This window comes from Triplophysa rosa, linkage group LG7, assembly GCF_024868665.1.
Source record: "Triplophysa rosa linkage group LG7, Trosa_1v2, whole genome shotgun sequence".
NCBI lineage: Eukaryota > Metazoa > Chordata > Actinopteri > Cypriniformes > Nemacheilidae > Triplophysa > Triplophysa rosa.
Window position 1 is genome coordinate 2,684,381 of NC_079896.1, and position 16,583 is coordinate 2,700,963.

General features: G+C 38.1%; 1 protein-coding gene across 2 annotated transcripts in view; it reads right to left on the minus strand.

Moving 5' to 3' along the window:
- The window catches only part of grm4 (glutamate receptor, metabotropic 4), a 185,914-nt gene that overhangs the window by 39,800 nt on the left and 129,531 nt on the right, over positions 1-16,583 (minus strand). For both annotated transcript variants that reach the window (XM_057338126.1, XM_057338125.1), the window contains 3 exons: positions 5,356-5,491; positions 3,181-3,335; positions 1,815-1,955 (listed from right to left, as the gene is read on the minus strand). In XM_057338126.1, the coding sequence (XP_057194109.1) occupies positions 1,815-1,955; positions 3,181-3,335; positions 5,356-5,491 (432 nt within the window). The remainder of the gene's footprint in view (positions 1-1,814; positions 1,956-3,180; positions 3,336-5,355; positions 5,492-16,583) is intronic.

The window sequence follows — 16,583 nt, forward strand, 5'->3', positions numbered from 1 at the left end:
TCGGCATGATTCCCGTTTCCACAGTAACAGTAACATCTCTGATCGAAATAAATCATTTACACAATTTCAAAGAATGCAAATGCCGCTGTAAAAACGTCCCAGGTGTGTATGAATGAATCCGCCCCTGTGTGTCTCGCAGAGCCCACTTTAAATCAGACTAACGAACCAGATGAAAGGCAGCGATGTCGCAGGATCGCCTTTGATTCATAGCCCAAATATGTTTCACAGATCCTCCGTCATATTAGTCATTATTGAAAATGTCAGCAGGAATTTGGGCAAATCTGTGGGCGCCTGTTGACTCACGCCTTAGCATTGTCCCTCCGAGGCTATATTTACACTGTAGTCTGTCTGGATGACTCTGAAAACAGACCCTTACTGTGCCAAAGACAGCAAGCGCCGAGTTTCCTCGAATGGACAACAATTTCAGCTCAGACATTTGTCTTTTTCGCGACAAGATATCATCACACGCATGTTCGGAGACTCCGAAAGCACCTCGTCTAATCATAACAATCCGACTATGTTGGCTAAATCTTAACAGAAAATACAGGTCCTGACTGTTAATCTCTGTTAGCATTTATTAGAGAACGGCAAACACTCAGACCCGTGAGAGCGACGCCATGCTTACTCTGAAATCCACAGTGAAATGAAAAGCTGCAGTGAGAGTGGCCTCTGGTTCTGAATCACCGCTTTCAGACAAACATTACAGCGTCCCTTAGGGACCAAACTGCTCCAGGATGCGACCCAGTTAAGGCTGCATTGTATTTCAACGCCTGGCCGTTTTTCTGGAACTAATAAAGCCGTGCAAACACTCTAACGCCGTTCTCATTTCCCACGTGGCGTTATAAATCTGCTACAATGTGCACGGCAAACGTCGGGTTTGTTCTTGAGGTGAATAATCGAGCCTGATGTCAGCATACGTGCTCACACACACCGGCACCTCGCATCTGAACTCCTCGGCGCGCGAGTGTTCTTAAAGAAAACCATGATTAAAGGGCTTTGTTAAGTGACATATTGTGCATTTTCTTCCACCCTACCATATTTTTTAATCAAGTGAATAGAGGCGGCGCGTTTAATCACCATTGGCTATTCAAGAATATTCCGCGCGGCAACAATGATGAATTTTCTCTCGCCGTAGCAATTAGCGTAAAGAAAAGTGATTTATTACGTTGTGGCTGAGCGATGGATTTAGTTTCGGGCTGGATACCTTCGGCGGTCTGCTAAAGCCAGCCATAACAAGTGAGCTCATCGACGAAGACTTTGCATGAGATGTTACAAAGTTATGCAGCGCTGACATTTAGTGAACTTAGACGTTGCCGGTGACCCACGCAGAACCGTTAGGATCAAATCTCGCCTGTTTGCTGGTGCACTGCGGTAAGCACTGTAATGCTTGGCAGGCTGCATGCTGAGAATTAGACTCGCTACCAAGGCCCCCTGAGATGGTCTGCCTGGATGAAGCCCCTCCTCTGAAGAGCGCAACCCGCACCGATTGGATAACATCTGAAACGTGTTGCTAGGAGTCAACCTCTCTCTCCAGCCACATGGCCGGGGCCGTCCGCGTATCCACCCCAGAGAAAAGCACCGAATCAATTAAACTTTATCATCTTTTCTCCAATACGCTGGATTGGATTGGTTCGGTGCGGGAATGATGTCGGTCCACATCGGAAAAGATCAAACCCAAAGAGCTTTGTTGCGCTGACTAATCAGACCCAGGTGTAAACAAAGAGAGCATCAGGCCAAGCTTTTTACTGTTGATCTGGCATCTCCCTTTTATAGAGCTCGGTGAGATAGCCAGAGGGAAAGCGTGATTCTCTTACTTGTGCATTTCTTTATTCCCGACCCCTTCTTCAAGGCGTGACGACTGAGCTTGCAGCCGAAGTTGTTCTCCCAGAACTCGGCGAACCAGATATTCCTCCGGTTGTTCTCGAGCGTTCGGCTGGTGAAGTAGCGATCGAAGCCTGCGGGCAGATCGATGAGATCAGTGTCACTTTAATATGTGTGCCGTCAGAACATAAAGCTCTCTGAACTTCACACAGCAACGTGGTTTGCATGTGGCATTATTTTGCTTCTTGTTGCGCTTTATGGGAACAGTTGGCACACAAATGCAAATCCGCTCATTACTGATTTTGTTCAAAACCTCTATGCTGTTATTTTTTCTGTGGGACACGAGAAACATTTTCAAAGAACCTTCAGTGTTTTCATTGTTTTGTTTTTTAATCTATAAAAATATACTAAGTATTAAACATAAAATATATAATATAAACAGTAGAACATGAGAAACATTTTAAAGAACCTTCGGTGTTTTTTCATTTAACAAATCTATAAAAAATATTTAATTTAAAATATAGCATATAAAATATTAGAATAAAGACACTAAATATTAAAATATGTCCATGTAGCTTCGGAATCCACCTGATGAGAGCCAATAATGTTTGAAGATGTCAGTGCCATTCAACTCAACATGATGCACTGAAGGGCATCATCTCAGCAAAATTAATAATAATTAAAATTTCACTGGTTCCAGAAGACACGCTATGTTTCATATTAGGGCTGCAAGGTATTTAAAAAATAATGCAAATATTGTAATATGCAATGCATTAAGTTTGTTAAAACAATTAAAAAATATGACCAACATATAGTACATGTTTCATGGACTGAATTTCATTGTGTACGGAGTTCCACTTCAAAATGTAGAGAATTTATATTTTTATCCACATTACATAGCCTCCAAATGCTATGTAAATTTCATACATAAATAAAGTAAGATTTTCTGCATCCCTGGTTTAAAAATATAAAAAAAATATGTCAGCAAAAGTCCCCCCCAGTGAATCCCTTAAAATCATTTTCTTACTGCAAAGTGCAAACCACGGCGATATGCACATTTGTGATCATTTCAATACGTCGTGCAGCCCTAATTTTTATGAACTACTTTTTGTAATATGTACAGAAAACATCTGCATAATAATTCATCATTCCTCTCTTTGCAATCCACAGAAAAAAAACTACAGCATAAGAGTAAATAAATGACATTTCATTTATTCCATGAATGCTATTTATGTATCAGTTGTTGTGGTGGTTTTTAATGCATTTCCACTAAAGTGGATTTAACCGACGTTAAGCAGACAATCTGGTTTATAATTGGTCTCTAATGGAGAAAAGCGGAGGATTTCATTTGTCACTCACCTCTGATGGACTGCCGTTTGGGTAGGATGGTGACGGCTCCTTCTCCCATCTCCTCTTGGTGAAGTACAGGTGCTATCTTGGAGCCCCAGCTATCTGACCCCACCCACAGGAAGTGACCCGTCTGATTGGCATTCTTTGCCGCCTGCAGCAGCCGCCTATAGAGAGACGAATGACACGTTACGTAAAGACTCGTCTGCCGGCCTTTGAGTCACATCAACTCTAATTTCTGGTTTGCGTCCTGCAGCGCTTCGGTGATTCTCCGTTTACAGTAACTGCAAATCAATGCGTTATTGAAAGGTCAGTATTGACATTGATCTGCGCAGAAATTTCAAAGCATTCTCTGTCAGGCACAGTAGCAATTGATTTCAAAATTAGTCATGCACAACCGACGGCAAAAACACCTCCCAGAGATAACAATGGCTCAATAAAGCCTGAGCGCACAAAATCTTTTTTTTTCTCAACTAAAAAGACACAGACACCAGGGTGAATTCACTAAACAATTGCAACCCCTTTAGCGCATGGCTTTCTACGCAAAAACAAAACATTTATCAAGCCATTATCATTATTTTTTGACAATCGCATGTTTTTACGACGTAAATTGTTATACAGTAATTATTATTAATTGTGCCTTGGTCACGAATCTCTGTTTGTCTGGCACAAATAACATTCAGCTATTATCGACAGTTTAAATTCCATTTCAAAGGTATGTTGGTGTACATTGTCTAGCGTTCATCAAGTGTCGATTAAATGAAGCCTGTTGCGAGCGCAGCATTTTAAACAGCCAATTGGATTGCAAGACGGGGAACTACATAATGCAAATTGTGTTCAGCACACATTTTGTGAGCATGTTTGCACCGTCACCCGATTTGCATAATTGCTTCAGTAAAACGGGTGCTAAAACAATGCAGACGGCACATGCGGAAAAACGCTTCTATCAGTCGCCGCAATTCAGTGCTAGCGAGTTTCCTCCAAAGAGTTTTTACGTGCATTTTATTTCCATAAGCTCTGGAATCAATTTAACAGGTGTACATGACAGAAACAGGCCAGTATTTTCAAGAACTATATATAATAATTGTATACACACAATTTCAAAATACATTTTACATTTAATTACATTTACAATTTACAAGTATTTCACTCATTTGTCACATTATTATGTGACAGTTTTCAGAGTAATAAAAGACTTTTGATTATTTGATTTATTTCCCATATGTAAACTTGCAAATTACTGTATTAACTAATAAATAAGTGATTACCCACAAAAAAATATGTCTAAACAGATATCTGACTTTTGGTTACGATCAACCAATGATCTGCACACAACCTATGACATCAGCCAAGAAGGCAACACTGAGGCGGAGCTAATTTTCACATTTGAACACACCCTTTTTCTCTTTTAAAGGGATAGTTCACTCGAAAATGAAAATTCTTTAAACACAAAAGAAGATATTTTGAAGAATGTTAATAACCAAACAACACCTAACCCCATTGACTTCTATTGTATGGACACAAAACCACTGAGACATTTCTCAAAAGATCTTCTTTTGTGTTCTACATCTCAAAGAGTCATATACAGGTTTTAATGATATAAGGGTTTTATTTTGGGTGATCCCTGTTTTGTTTATATCATGTTGACTTTTGTTATAGTCATGACAGTGATAACGCACTATTAGTAAGGATTTCACACGCCTTCTAAATTAAAGATGAATAGATGTGAATGTACACATAAACAAATCATTATGAACTCAAGGATAACGTCTGATAAACAATAATTAGAAAAGCATGATTAAACAGTCATCGCGGACACTCTGCGAGCAACAAATTTAAAAAAGTTTGGCCATAATTATTCCTTCAAATGAAAACGATTATTATTCAATGGATGTCTAATAGCACATTTATGTGACGGCGTTTTGTCAATTTCCAGGAGGACAGCTGGGTTCTAATAGTTCCGATTAGAAACTCCAGGTGCAACACTCAATGCAGGGCCGACGCAGACAATCCCACGAGGCAAATTAAATGTGCTATAATAGAGGTCACGGAAAGCAGTTTTTCACCTTGTTGTGAATTTCAGACATGTTCCTTCTACTTGTAAGTCTAAAAAAAACAATTGTGGGCAGAGTTCATCTGCCGGATCATAACAAGTGAAATAATAGAAAAACAATAGAAGCTACTTACCTAATATCATCTTCGTTTGCAAAAACAATAACAACCCTTGCGTTCGGATTCTCTCCCAGTCTTTGAATAATCTTATCAAACTCTCCGACTTTTGGCTCTCGAGGGATCTTCACAGACTGTGAGATACACACGCTCCCTGCAAAAGAAAAAAAGTGGCTCTATAAAGACAAATTATGTGTTGACAATGTTTACATCAAATGTGAAACCAAACAAAAATTCATAAATGATGTTTGTCTCAAATCATGACCAGGGCTGTGTTTCCCGATAACGTTGTCTCTTAGCGCGCTTACTCCTTAACTCAAGTTAAACCTTTTCTAGGCGTGTTCCCCGAACTATACCTTTTGAGGTAAACCTTCTTAAGTGCGACGTTAGCAGGTGCTGTCCATGACGGTGGTGCTGAATAGGTTGACATCGATACTTCGAGAATCCATTGTTCTCTCTACCTTGCGTTATAGAGTGGGTAAAGTATTGAGAAAACAATGTTTATTATAATGAAATGCTTTAGAAATAGTAGAAATTGCATTTATCAGGGATCATTGAAATAGTATAAAGAAAGAAAGAAATATGTGTGTGTGTGTGTGTGTGTGTGTATTTATAATTTTGCAAGTGTCCGATCCCGCACCCTCACGGCCATACGTTTTCTGCGTTAACCAGCTACATTAACTGGCTGTTCGGCTTCGTTTGTTTTTGAAAGGGTCATTTATATTCTCATAGTTTGCCATCGTGTGTTAATGTTCTCCACGATCTGTGTTGATTCACATTATTGGCGTAAATCACTCATTTGTGTATAGGGATAAGTGTCCCATCCAGAATGCCGATCACTCGCGGGACACCCGCAATGGCATGGAAGCCTTGATGTGCCTCCTTCACGTCGTGCCTGGCTAAAGGCATTCGTACGTAATCTGTGGCATGACGGAGCAGTGACTGAGTGAACGCACCGCCACACCGAGGTCTTTCTCAGCCCATATTCATCCCCAAACACCTCCAGAAAACTCCCCATGGCATAAAAACGAAGAGCCACCATGCAGCAGCTGATTTTCGGGGCTGAGGGGGAAGCTCCGTCGAATTTGTCTCTACAAAGTTGGGCCAACAAGATGGAAGAACTGCAGAATTTGCTCCCGTGGCAGGCTAAATCTGTGTAGGATTTTCTCTTCTGACGTGGTAGCCAGGGCACTAAAATGTTCTCTAATGAAATTGTGCAAATACACTAACTGGCTCCGCGGACGGCGCCGTCTTTGATTTAAGACTACTATTGGCTGTCTCGCTGCCATAGTTTGGCCAAACTCCCCATAACATTCATTCCCTTTATATAGACTACGCCTTTCCTGTCAAATGGTTTGCCAGGTGATGTGCCTTGGGATAATAGGCTGTAATTAAAAACGCTAACGTGTATGACAATTTGATTCATGAAAACACTTCAATCACTGAGTGTATTAAACCCGAGTATTTTATTTGTAAAATTAAAACCAAGTTAAAGTAAACATGTAAATTTAATACTAAATAGAATTTTATATTAAATTATTATATTAAATTTTATATGTGAAATTAAACTGCGATGTAGAAAAGCTTTTTGCATAGCGGTATGAACCATCAAAGGTGATAAAGTATAGCTAAGAGCGGTTCAGACCAACCTTACGAAAGTATGATTTACAGAAGGTATACTTAACTAAGAAGGTTTCGGGAAACACGTATTAACGATAAGGTACAGCTTAAGGTATAACTTAAGAACGATGTAGCGTTAAGAAGGTTTCGGAAAACGCAGCCCTGACCATCCAAGACCAATACCAGAGCCCTAAAACACAGAAAGACTGTGATGCTCAGATTCCAGACATAAACCCTGGACCTACATCCAGACCTGATAGTTTAAGAACCAGGTGGTCAATTTTAATCAGCTGGAGAAAGAAAAATGCTGAATTTATTGCACCAATATACAAGCAGCCATTCAGTGCCATGACGTATGAAGAGAATGTGTGAAAATATCATGCCACCTGTGCATTATAAAGGTGCTACTTTATAATGTTAGAATTACAATGTGAAACTGTCTGAGAACATAAGCCAATACCACAATGCACAATGCACAGTGTGTCATTTTTTAAATGATCCTAAAATACATGTAAAAAAATAGTAAAATATTATTATTGCGTTGTTTAAACATGAATATGAACTTGTTTGCCATATTCAAGATCTGCAAACATTGGGACTTTTTTGTTGTCCCGTTTCAATATTCAGGAAGTAAAAAACAAACAAACAATATTTTCATTTGAAATTTGGGAGAAATGTTTTCACTAGTTCACAAAAACAAAAATTGTCATTTTATAAACATCTGTAGCTAAATGAAGAGTTCATTTGCAAAAACAGATCACTTAAAATAATTAAAACTTTATTATAAAGTAATAATAACTCAAAAATACAGCTAACTAACACTATAAAACCCAATAAAAACATCTTAAAAAAAGGAATAAAAAACATGATTTTTTTGCAAATAAACCAATATTAAATTCAGATAGTAAATTAAAAAAATTCAGATAGTTAACTAAATTCAAATAGTAAATTGAGAAAAACTGAAAACAATTTTGGAGTTGTCTCTTATATTTTTCTGTGGCTGTATATGGGTTTCTGTGTGTTAAACTCCAAAGTGACATTAAAAAATGTAAAATCTGTTTCAAAGAGATTAAGGTTATGAACCGTTGTGTGATGCATAGTAAAATTGTGGTTGTTAATCACGAAAAAAAAAACATCCATTGACATGCAAACTGCTGCGAACAGACTACTGAGTCTGATTTTGACATTCATTCAAAAGAGCCAGTTCAAAAGAATCATTCATTCAAAGATATGATTCTCAAGTTCTACAATTCACTCAGTGATCCACTTCATAAAACATTCACAAAATTAACAGTTTTCATTTTCGTATTGTTTTGGATCTTAACTGCATGACATGATCAGTGAACAGTTCTTTTACAGAAATAATCCACGTGAAGAAACATAGTTTTGTGTTTTACTGAACAACTCAATGATGAAAAGATCCGTACTCGTAAAGGCCTCAGGGGAACAATCTGGCTTTTCTATGAGAATTCATGCTCTGTCGAAAACTTCATTGTTTAGCCTGAACCCCCACGTGTTCTCTGCTCCAATGGATCCCGAAATTATATCAGTTTCTCATTGTGTTTAGTTATGATGTGTACCTTTAATAAACACACAAACTCATTTAAATATTTTGTCACAATCACAAAGCCCAATCTTTACAGTCTTCTCATCCATGTAGTGTGTCTGTTTCTCTTTCGACAGATACCTTGAATTAACCTCTCACCTTATCAGCAGATTAATCGCAGCGTAATAATACGCTTCTTTTCTGAGAAGCCCCCTTGTAAACTTCCATATTAACTTCCATACCCAAGGAGAGGGTGTGGAGAAGCGTCTGGCCTGTCCTCGCCGAGAGACGACCGCTCATTTGCATCAAAGGCGTTTATGAGACAGAAAAGAGAAGCGTGGAAGATGCCATATGGAGAGGTTTCCTGACGCCTGGAAGTCTTGCAGTCACTCGCATGCCCTCTGCTGTGTGCATATGCTACTTTCTTACTTTTTGAATGAGTGGAGGCCTGAAGGTAGAACTGAATGAGACGAGCGTTTTGAGGAAACCGTCACGGAGTGAACGGAAACCATTACTTATCTGTGTGTTATTAAAGACCCAATAACGTGCCTTGAAATGTGTCGCTTTGTTCGGTGCGTCGACATCATTTTCACTGAAACAGAAAGTTAGGGTGGGACGTGAGGAGTGGCTCCTCCCCCTTTTAATATAGCCAATAGAGTTTTGGAGCGCACCAGATTATGTCCTTGACGGGACGCCCAAAATAAAAATTCTGTTTTCATTTATTCATCTCAGGTTGATACAAATTTGTATAGGCCTACATTTCTTTGTTCTGATGAACACGGAGAAAGATATTTGGAAGAATGTTGGTAACCAAACAGTTCTTGGCCACCATTCACAGCAGGAAAAATGACAATGAAGTGGCCCAGAATGGTTTGCTTACATTCTTCAAGATATCTTTCTTTCTGTTCAACAGAACAAATACATTTTTCCTACTGTGGATAGATTTCATTCTGTTTGTACACATGTCAAAACGTCAATGTTTACATGCACAACTATGCACGGAAACCGTGTCAGAAATGGTTCCCATTCACAGTGAGTTTGATTGATGTATTTGTAATCATTCACCTTGCATGATACAATGCATTATGCAACTCTGCAGTTTATATAAAAACAATTCCCATCTGAATCCTCATTTTTGGCAGCTGATTTCTCGTCAAAGTAGAATGACATCTTATTTCCTCTGGCAATACATCTCATTCAACATCAGATTTTTAAAAGCCTGTAACACAGCCCACCAATAACGTCAGGGCGAGAATAAACACAGTTACGCCCACTAGTGACCAACAGGGGTGACCTTCAGAGATAATACGGCAATCTGTACGTTATTGCCCATCCGGGCGTTTCTATCTTGCCATTCACTGCAGACGTGTACAAGAATGTTTACCTTATTTTTTTAACACGGTTATTCTAATACTCTTTATCAGTTCCTATCAATGCATTTCAGGACCAAACAAGGAACATATTTTCCCACTCAAACCACTTTCTTTACCCAGTACGATTTGTCTGGCTCTTTCTTTAGTATAACAGTGCCTTTGCCCAAAGCCTCACACTTCAGGATGAATTCTGGTGGCTTGTTTGAAAAAGTGGTCACATTTGATTCTTAATCAAAGCAGCGTACAGCAGGAGGGTTTAGATGAGAACAGATGGGAAGGCAAGAACAAGATGGATGAATTGACACAGTTACTGTACACTTCTTTGTGTGGGTAGTCCTGTTGTCTATTTCTTCACCTTTGGAACCAATGAACAGGCTGAAAAGAGCTGTCTCGCTCTCGCTCTGTGCTAATAAAGAAATAACAAAACGTGTGTTGTTTAACTAATAAAGAAACTGATGCAATAATATCAGGAAGAAATGAAGACGAAATCAAAAAACAAAAACAATAGAAACCATCACAGAAATTCTAATGGATTTAATGGTTATAATGGGAGTTGCGTTGGTTTTACGGGAAACTATAATGGTCTCTGTGGGTCTCTATTGGTAATGTGTTGGCGGGATGTTATCAGGTGAATGGGAACCAACAGAACATCAGTAAATCCTACTGGAGCGAGAACCAAAACACACTACATTAAGGAATCTTGGTTTCATGGTTTTAATGGTAAACAGCTGATGGTTTATAATGATATTTGTAATGGAAACCATTTCTATTGTTTTCAGAAGGGCGGGCATGCTCAATGGAATTTGTTTGAAGTAAACCAAAACTAAAAAAAATCTAGTTTAAAAATAGCTTTGAAACATACGTTTGTGTAATATTACTGGAACAAACGATGTCTGAATGAGAGATGCCGATCTGTGTCAATAGCTTCCACCATTGACTAGACCCTTCCAGGTTAATACGAAAGGAGAAAAAGAAGGAATCCTGAATAAAAAAGCCTCGGGTCACATCATCTCCTGCTCAACGCAAGGCTACAGATTATTTCAAAAAGAACAAGACACTTTGTTTGTGAAATATCCAAACTCCTTAAAAAAGAAAAGACAGATCACCATTTGAAAAAAAAAAACAGACAGCCACTTTATTTCTCAGCCTAATGTTGTGAGAAAGCTCAATAATAGTCGTGACACATTCAGTGTCGAGCCCTGAGTCGAAGTGACAGAGCGTCAGAACTCGATCCTCTGATTTGTGGCAGAGTAAATTATCCTTTCCAGACACGTTGTGAGGAAAGAGGCGACACTAACAAAGCATCCATATGTTTTTAAACTCGCTTCAGTGCCACTTCATAGGTGCATATCAAGTCACCTCCTTTCTATGAGATGGTTTCTTACCCATGATTTTCACTTTAAAAAGAAAACGGATGCATTGCTTCAGACATTTCCAAAGTGGAACAAAATGGAAAAAAAAGTTTGTTGTTTCAGAGTTGCGGCTTAGTGCCTTGAGACTTCACGGCTCTTTCTGGATTTACCGTGTTCCATTTTAAAGAGAAACAGCGCCACGGTTTCACGAGTGACTGGATGTCTGTCATGTTTTCCTCTAGCACGATAAAGAAATCTAGCAATCCAGATAGTCGACAAAGGCCCATCAAATATAGATGTATAACATGTTTTCCCATAGATGAGAATGCGTAAAAATCACAATATTCCTTACTGTGCATATTCACAGCACATTTTGAGTTAAGTTAGCATTTTCGATCACCAAGTGAATCTTGTACAATACACCTTGAAAGCGTCCCGCTCAATTTACGTAGAAATGGACTAAAAACACTCGCTCACATTTGTCCCACACATTTTATCAATGCAATAATACCTCCTTAAACATTCTACTATGCATTTTCGATAACAACATTCAGGACACCCGCGGGGGGAGTATTGCATTCATGAGATGGCCATTTATTTCTACTTTTAGGGCTGTCACTTGATTAAAAGAATAAATCATGTTTCTAGCATTACTGTTACGGTCTCTGATTCTTTGATGATACTTCATGTCTGTCAAGCTCCAATGACAAATTGTTTCATACAATATGGTTATTATTAGCTGCACTTGCTAAAAACGGCAAGAAACATAATGTCAAAGTAATCTCAGATATAACGTATATTTTATATATAGCTATTTACAAAACGTCTTTACACATAATAATTGAAACATGCATTTAATAAAAACAAAACGGTAATCCATGTGTTTCTTCACATCCTTCACTGCAGTGTTTGAAGTCTGTTGTTTCATTCCAACAGCGCTGGTACTAATACCTTTACTAGTCTCTTTGAACATTCTGTGATTTGTTTTCGGTGGTAAATTTCTGCAACAGTTCTCCGTGTGAGGAGAAGCAGTAGTAAAATGCTTGTGTAGAATTAAAGCTTTGAATCTTCTATTCCACTCCTCAAGACAATGCACACAGCAATGTTCAGATAATATCTGGACTTCAAAATCATCTTTTCGTTACTCATTTTAAGTGGTGTTTAAGAAACTAGGAAGCTACCATAGACAGGAGATGTCGCAATGACCTCTGAATAGTACTCAACAATGCCGTCATATTGGACATGACAAGACCACTCTAAAATCACAAACAAAAGAATGGGCGAGCTGTGTTTTTGGATAAAAGCAAAATACCTGTTTTCCAATGCTTGACAAACATGAGTCTTCACAATTCAATAAAAAAAATGATCAGACAATGAAAAAGTAAATGGATCATAAATCAGTGTTTCTCAACTGGTGGGTCACAAGACCTTTCTAAGCGGATCAGCGGAGTGTACAGTCTAAGAAACAACATCGACAACAAAAAACACAATTCTGATTGCTTTTCTGCTGCGAGACTTTTATTTTGAAAGACGTGCGCGAAAGCTGTTGGTAGATGCCTGAGCGAGTCCCAATTCAGTATCTGCGTTTACATTTACATTTACATTTAGTCATTTAGCAGACGCTTTTATCCAAAGCGAGCAATAAGCGATATGTACCTACAAAACACATAACTGGTAAAAAAGGATTTACCTGAAGGTATGATATTCATATTCGTCTTTCATTAAAAGTTCATGTTAGTATTCTGTATTCACCAGGGTAACTATTGTTTCCATAACCCCAAAATGCCATGTTATTTTCGCTTTGTGTTATTTAATATGTTTTTATCACAGTGGTGGTTCAAACCAACAATTTTGTGAAAAAAAAACTAGTTTGGGATTGCTATTTAATAACCATAACTTCTAGGCTGTTCACTCATCAGTATTAGTCATATTAGTCACAAATTTTTGTTAGTATTTTAGTATGTCACTTGTTTTTTTAAACAAACTACATATGACGTCACATATCCTAAACTATTAGAAACAATAATGGCCAAACAACATACCCAGATAGCACATGTCCGTCTGTAAAATGTCTGCTGAAGATCTGGAAAACATCTGCGGTGTAAAAACATCTGATAAATGTCTTATAAAAGGCAGTTTTACATACATTCTTAATATAAATGTCTTTTAGATGTATATATGACATCTGACAGGAGACGACTCGGAGACGTATTGCAGTTGAGCAAACAATAAAAAAAACATCTTACAGATGTAAATGCAGACATCAAATAGACGTCTCCCAGATGTATGTGTGCCAGTGGTGATCCGTGACTCCTCTTGCGGGGAAGCAGTAACGCGAGGCTCGGCAAAACATGTATTTAGCCCGTCATGTGTGTGGCGCGTCATGTCAAAATACGCGTCTGCAGCAGGCATGTATTTTGACATGACGCGTGATGAGCATAGGTTCACGTGAAGCGCTGATCACGTATTTTGAATTCCTGCTTCCCCTGAAGAGGAGGCACCGATCGCCACTGATGTGTGCTATCAGGGTAAGAAACCAAAAACAAAAAATGGTCACATAATTTTTGTCTTTTTTTTGAAACCTCTAAAAAATACTTTAAATTCGTAAAAACTTCAATGTGCTAATTTAAATATTCCGCCCTCATTTCAAAGATCCACTGCATCCAACATCTCTGGATTATGACATGGCTGTTGGAAGAGAATTGCAAAGAGAAAATCTTATAAGCTACGGTATGTGTAATATTCCCCCCGTAATTATGAAGGTTATAATTGTTGATCCATTATTACAAAGCCTTAGGTAACCCACCACATGACTAACCTCCCCCTTGATTAGATTTACCAGCGCCTCCGAGGTTTTTATTTGGATCTCCGCATGGAATCAATTACTGCGGGCAAATCTTATTTATCAAATATTGGAGATTTATGTATGCTGAGAGCAGCATAGCTGTTTACTCTGTTATTGTGGCGTGCTGGGGCTGAAGATTGCTCATCACTCAGCGGTGGTCCAAGTCAACTCCACGGTACCACCGGGCAGCCATTTTCCACGGTGATGTATGCTGGTGGCAGTCACCTTTCAAAAATCACCAAATCTACTCCTTCGTTTCCAAATTTGACCCTTTTTAAGTCCCTCGGTTGCGTTATAAATCTGCCCCATTACTGCAACCCAGAAGATATTGAAAACACTCAGCTTGAGCAAAATCAACACGAATCACCCCTTCAGTGCTCCTTTCCCGTACGCTACTTAATAAACACGTACTCATAGATTACTGGCATACTGTGGCATTAGATAACACACATTTGAATTAAGTAAGAGATGCCGATACAGGGTTAAGGTGCCATGAAGCCATGCTTGGAAACCAGCACGAGAGACAGAGGAGAAAAACAGTGAGGCGTTTCACAAACATAGTGTTTTTTAGCTCAGTCCCTGTAGGCAAGACAGGATTGAATCATGTGTTGGTCAGGGCAAGAACAAAAAATAATTCTGTCAGGTGTGCCCCCGGTCTGGAATAGGATAGGTTTGCTTTGTTTGCTATCAAACACTTCGTGCCATATAGACTGATCTCCCAGTCTGGTTCCAAATCTGCAGGCTAAAGTTGAGATTCGCTCAGCGTAATGAAACATCCAGAAGTCTCTTTTCACATTTCTGTGAATGCAGTGAAGACCTAAAGAGATTTGTGTGTTGTGGTCAGGGCAGGTGCAAAAATACATGAGATTTGTATTCCTCTTTTCATTTGAGCCATTGAGTATAGAGCAGTGACTCCAAATTGATTTGTTGTGTCAACAACCATATTGTATTATGTTAAGTAGCTTCTACTTGAAAATATACAAATTCATATATTTTTTAGCTTAACCTAAAATCCTTTGTTCATGCAACACAAACATATAAATTAGAACAAAAGCTCAAGAGTATGCATGAAGTGAATGGAACATGTTGAGTTGAAGTAAACATAACATACATTTCCAGTGCAATTAACGTAATGTTATCAGTACAAATGCTGTGAGGTATACCCATAAGCCCTTGCACCTGAAAAGTTTGCTTATTCATTCTTTTTTTAAATAATAAGCACTTTTGGGGCATTTACAGTTTGTTAATAAGATGTATAAAGATATTTAAGATGTATTTAGTATTATTGACGTTGTTTTGTTGTGAATAATTGTTACCATTCAGGAGATTCGTGTTTGCTTTGGCACATTTACATTTATGCATTTTGGCAGACGCTTTTATCCAAAGCGACTTACATTGCATTCTACTATACATTTGTTTCTAATTATGTGTAAGCATAGACCCTGTTCAACCCATCGTATTTCTTACCTCAATAAGGAAGACACACATCAGAAATGCAGTATCTTCTGTAGAGAATCATTCAATGACTGACATCAAATCAATCATCAATTATTTCAATACTATTTGTTATAATAACACACTTTACTATGTGAACATTAAGGTAAATTAATTAAATATTTAAGTTCAGCCTACATGGGCACTGTAAGTTGATTGAACTCGTGCTACACAATTTTATACGTAAAGTGAACTCATATATTTGTGTAAACGCAACAAAGATTTTCTTGTTATTTTGACTAAAAAACAACTTGTTTTCTTTGCCGTATTTGAGGTCTGAAAAATACAAAGCATCTTTTATGTTATTTTCACCTGTTCCTCCAGTTTTCATTTTCTACAAATGAATGCAAATAGAAACAATATTTTTATTTGAAATTTGGAGAAATATTGTTAGTAGTTTACAGAATGAAACAAAAACGATCATTTTACCTAAACACATACCTATAAATAGTACATTTTAAAATCAGAAAAAAATGATTTTGATTTTTTTTCTGTACATTTTAAAAACATATTAAGATTGATTGGGACACTTTCTGACATTGAAATTTGGCAAAAGTTAAACATTTGTAGCTGGTTGTAGGTTTTTGTAAGAGTGTTTCATACCCCCACCTGACGACGGCCCTGAATGCAGTTCTATGCTTTATGTGTTTTCACATCACATAATATATTACATTAGGTAAGCAATATTTATCAGCCTATCATGCATAAGCAAATATTCTATCAGGAGGGAGACGCTCTCTGTGGTACACCGCAGCTCTGTCTCATCTGCGTTACTTATTCATTTGTTGCCATAAATTATGAAGGAATTTCTGCCAGCAACCAATACTAGACAAATAGACTTTCACTCAGAAACATCTACACTGGAGTCCAATAGTCTGAGACCACACCATTGTTCTTTTATTATTTAAACGTTGAGGGATAAAAGCTTAAACCAAGAGTATGATGCAATGAATAGAAAACATTTAAGGTTTAAGGCTTTATAAACAAATGTGTGACATTGTCAATGTTAACTACAC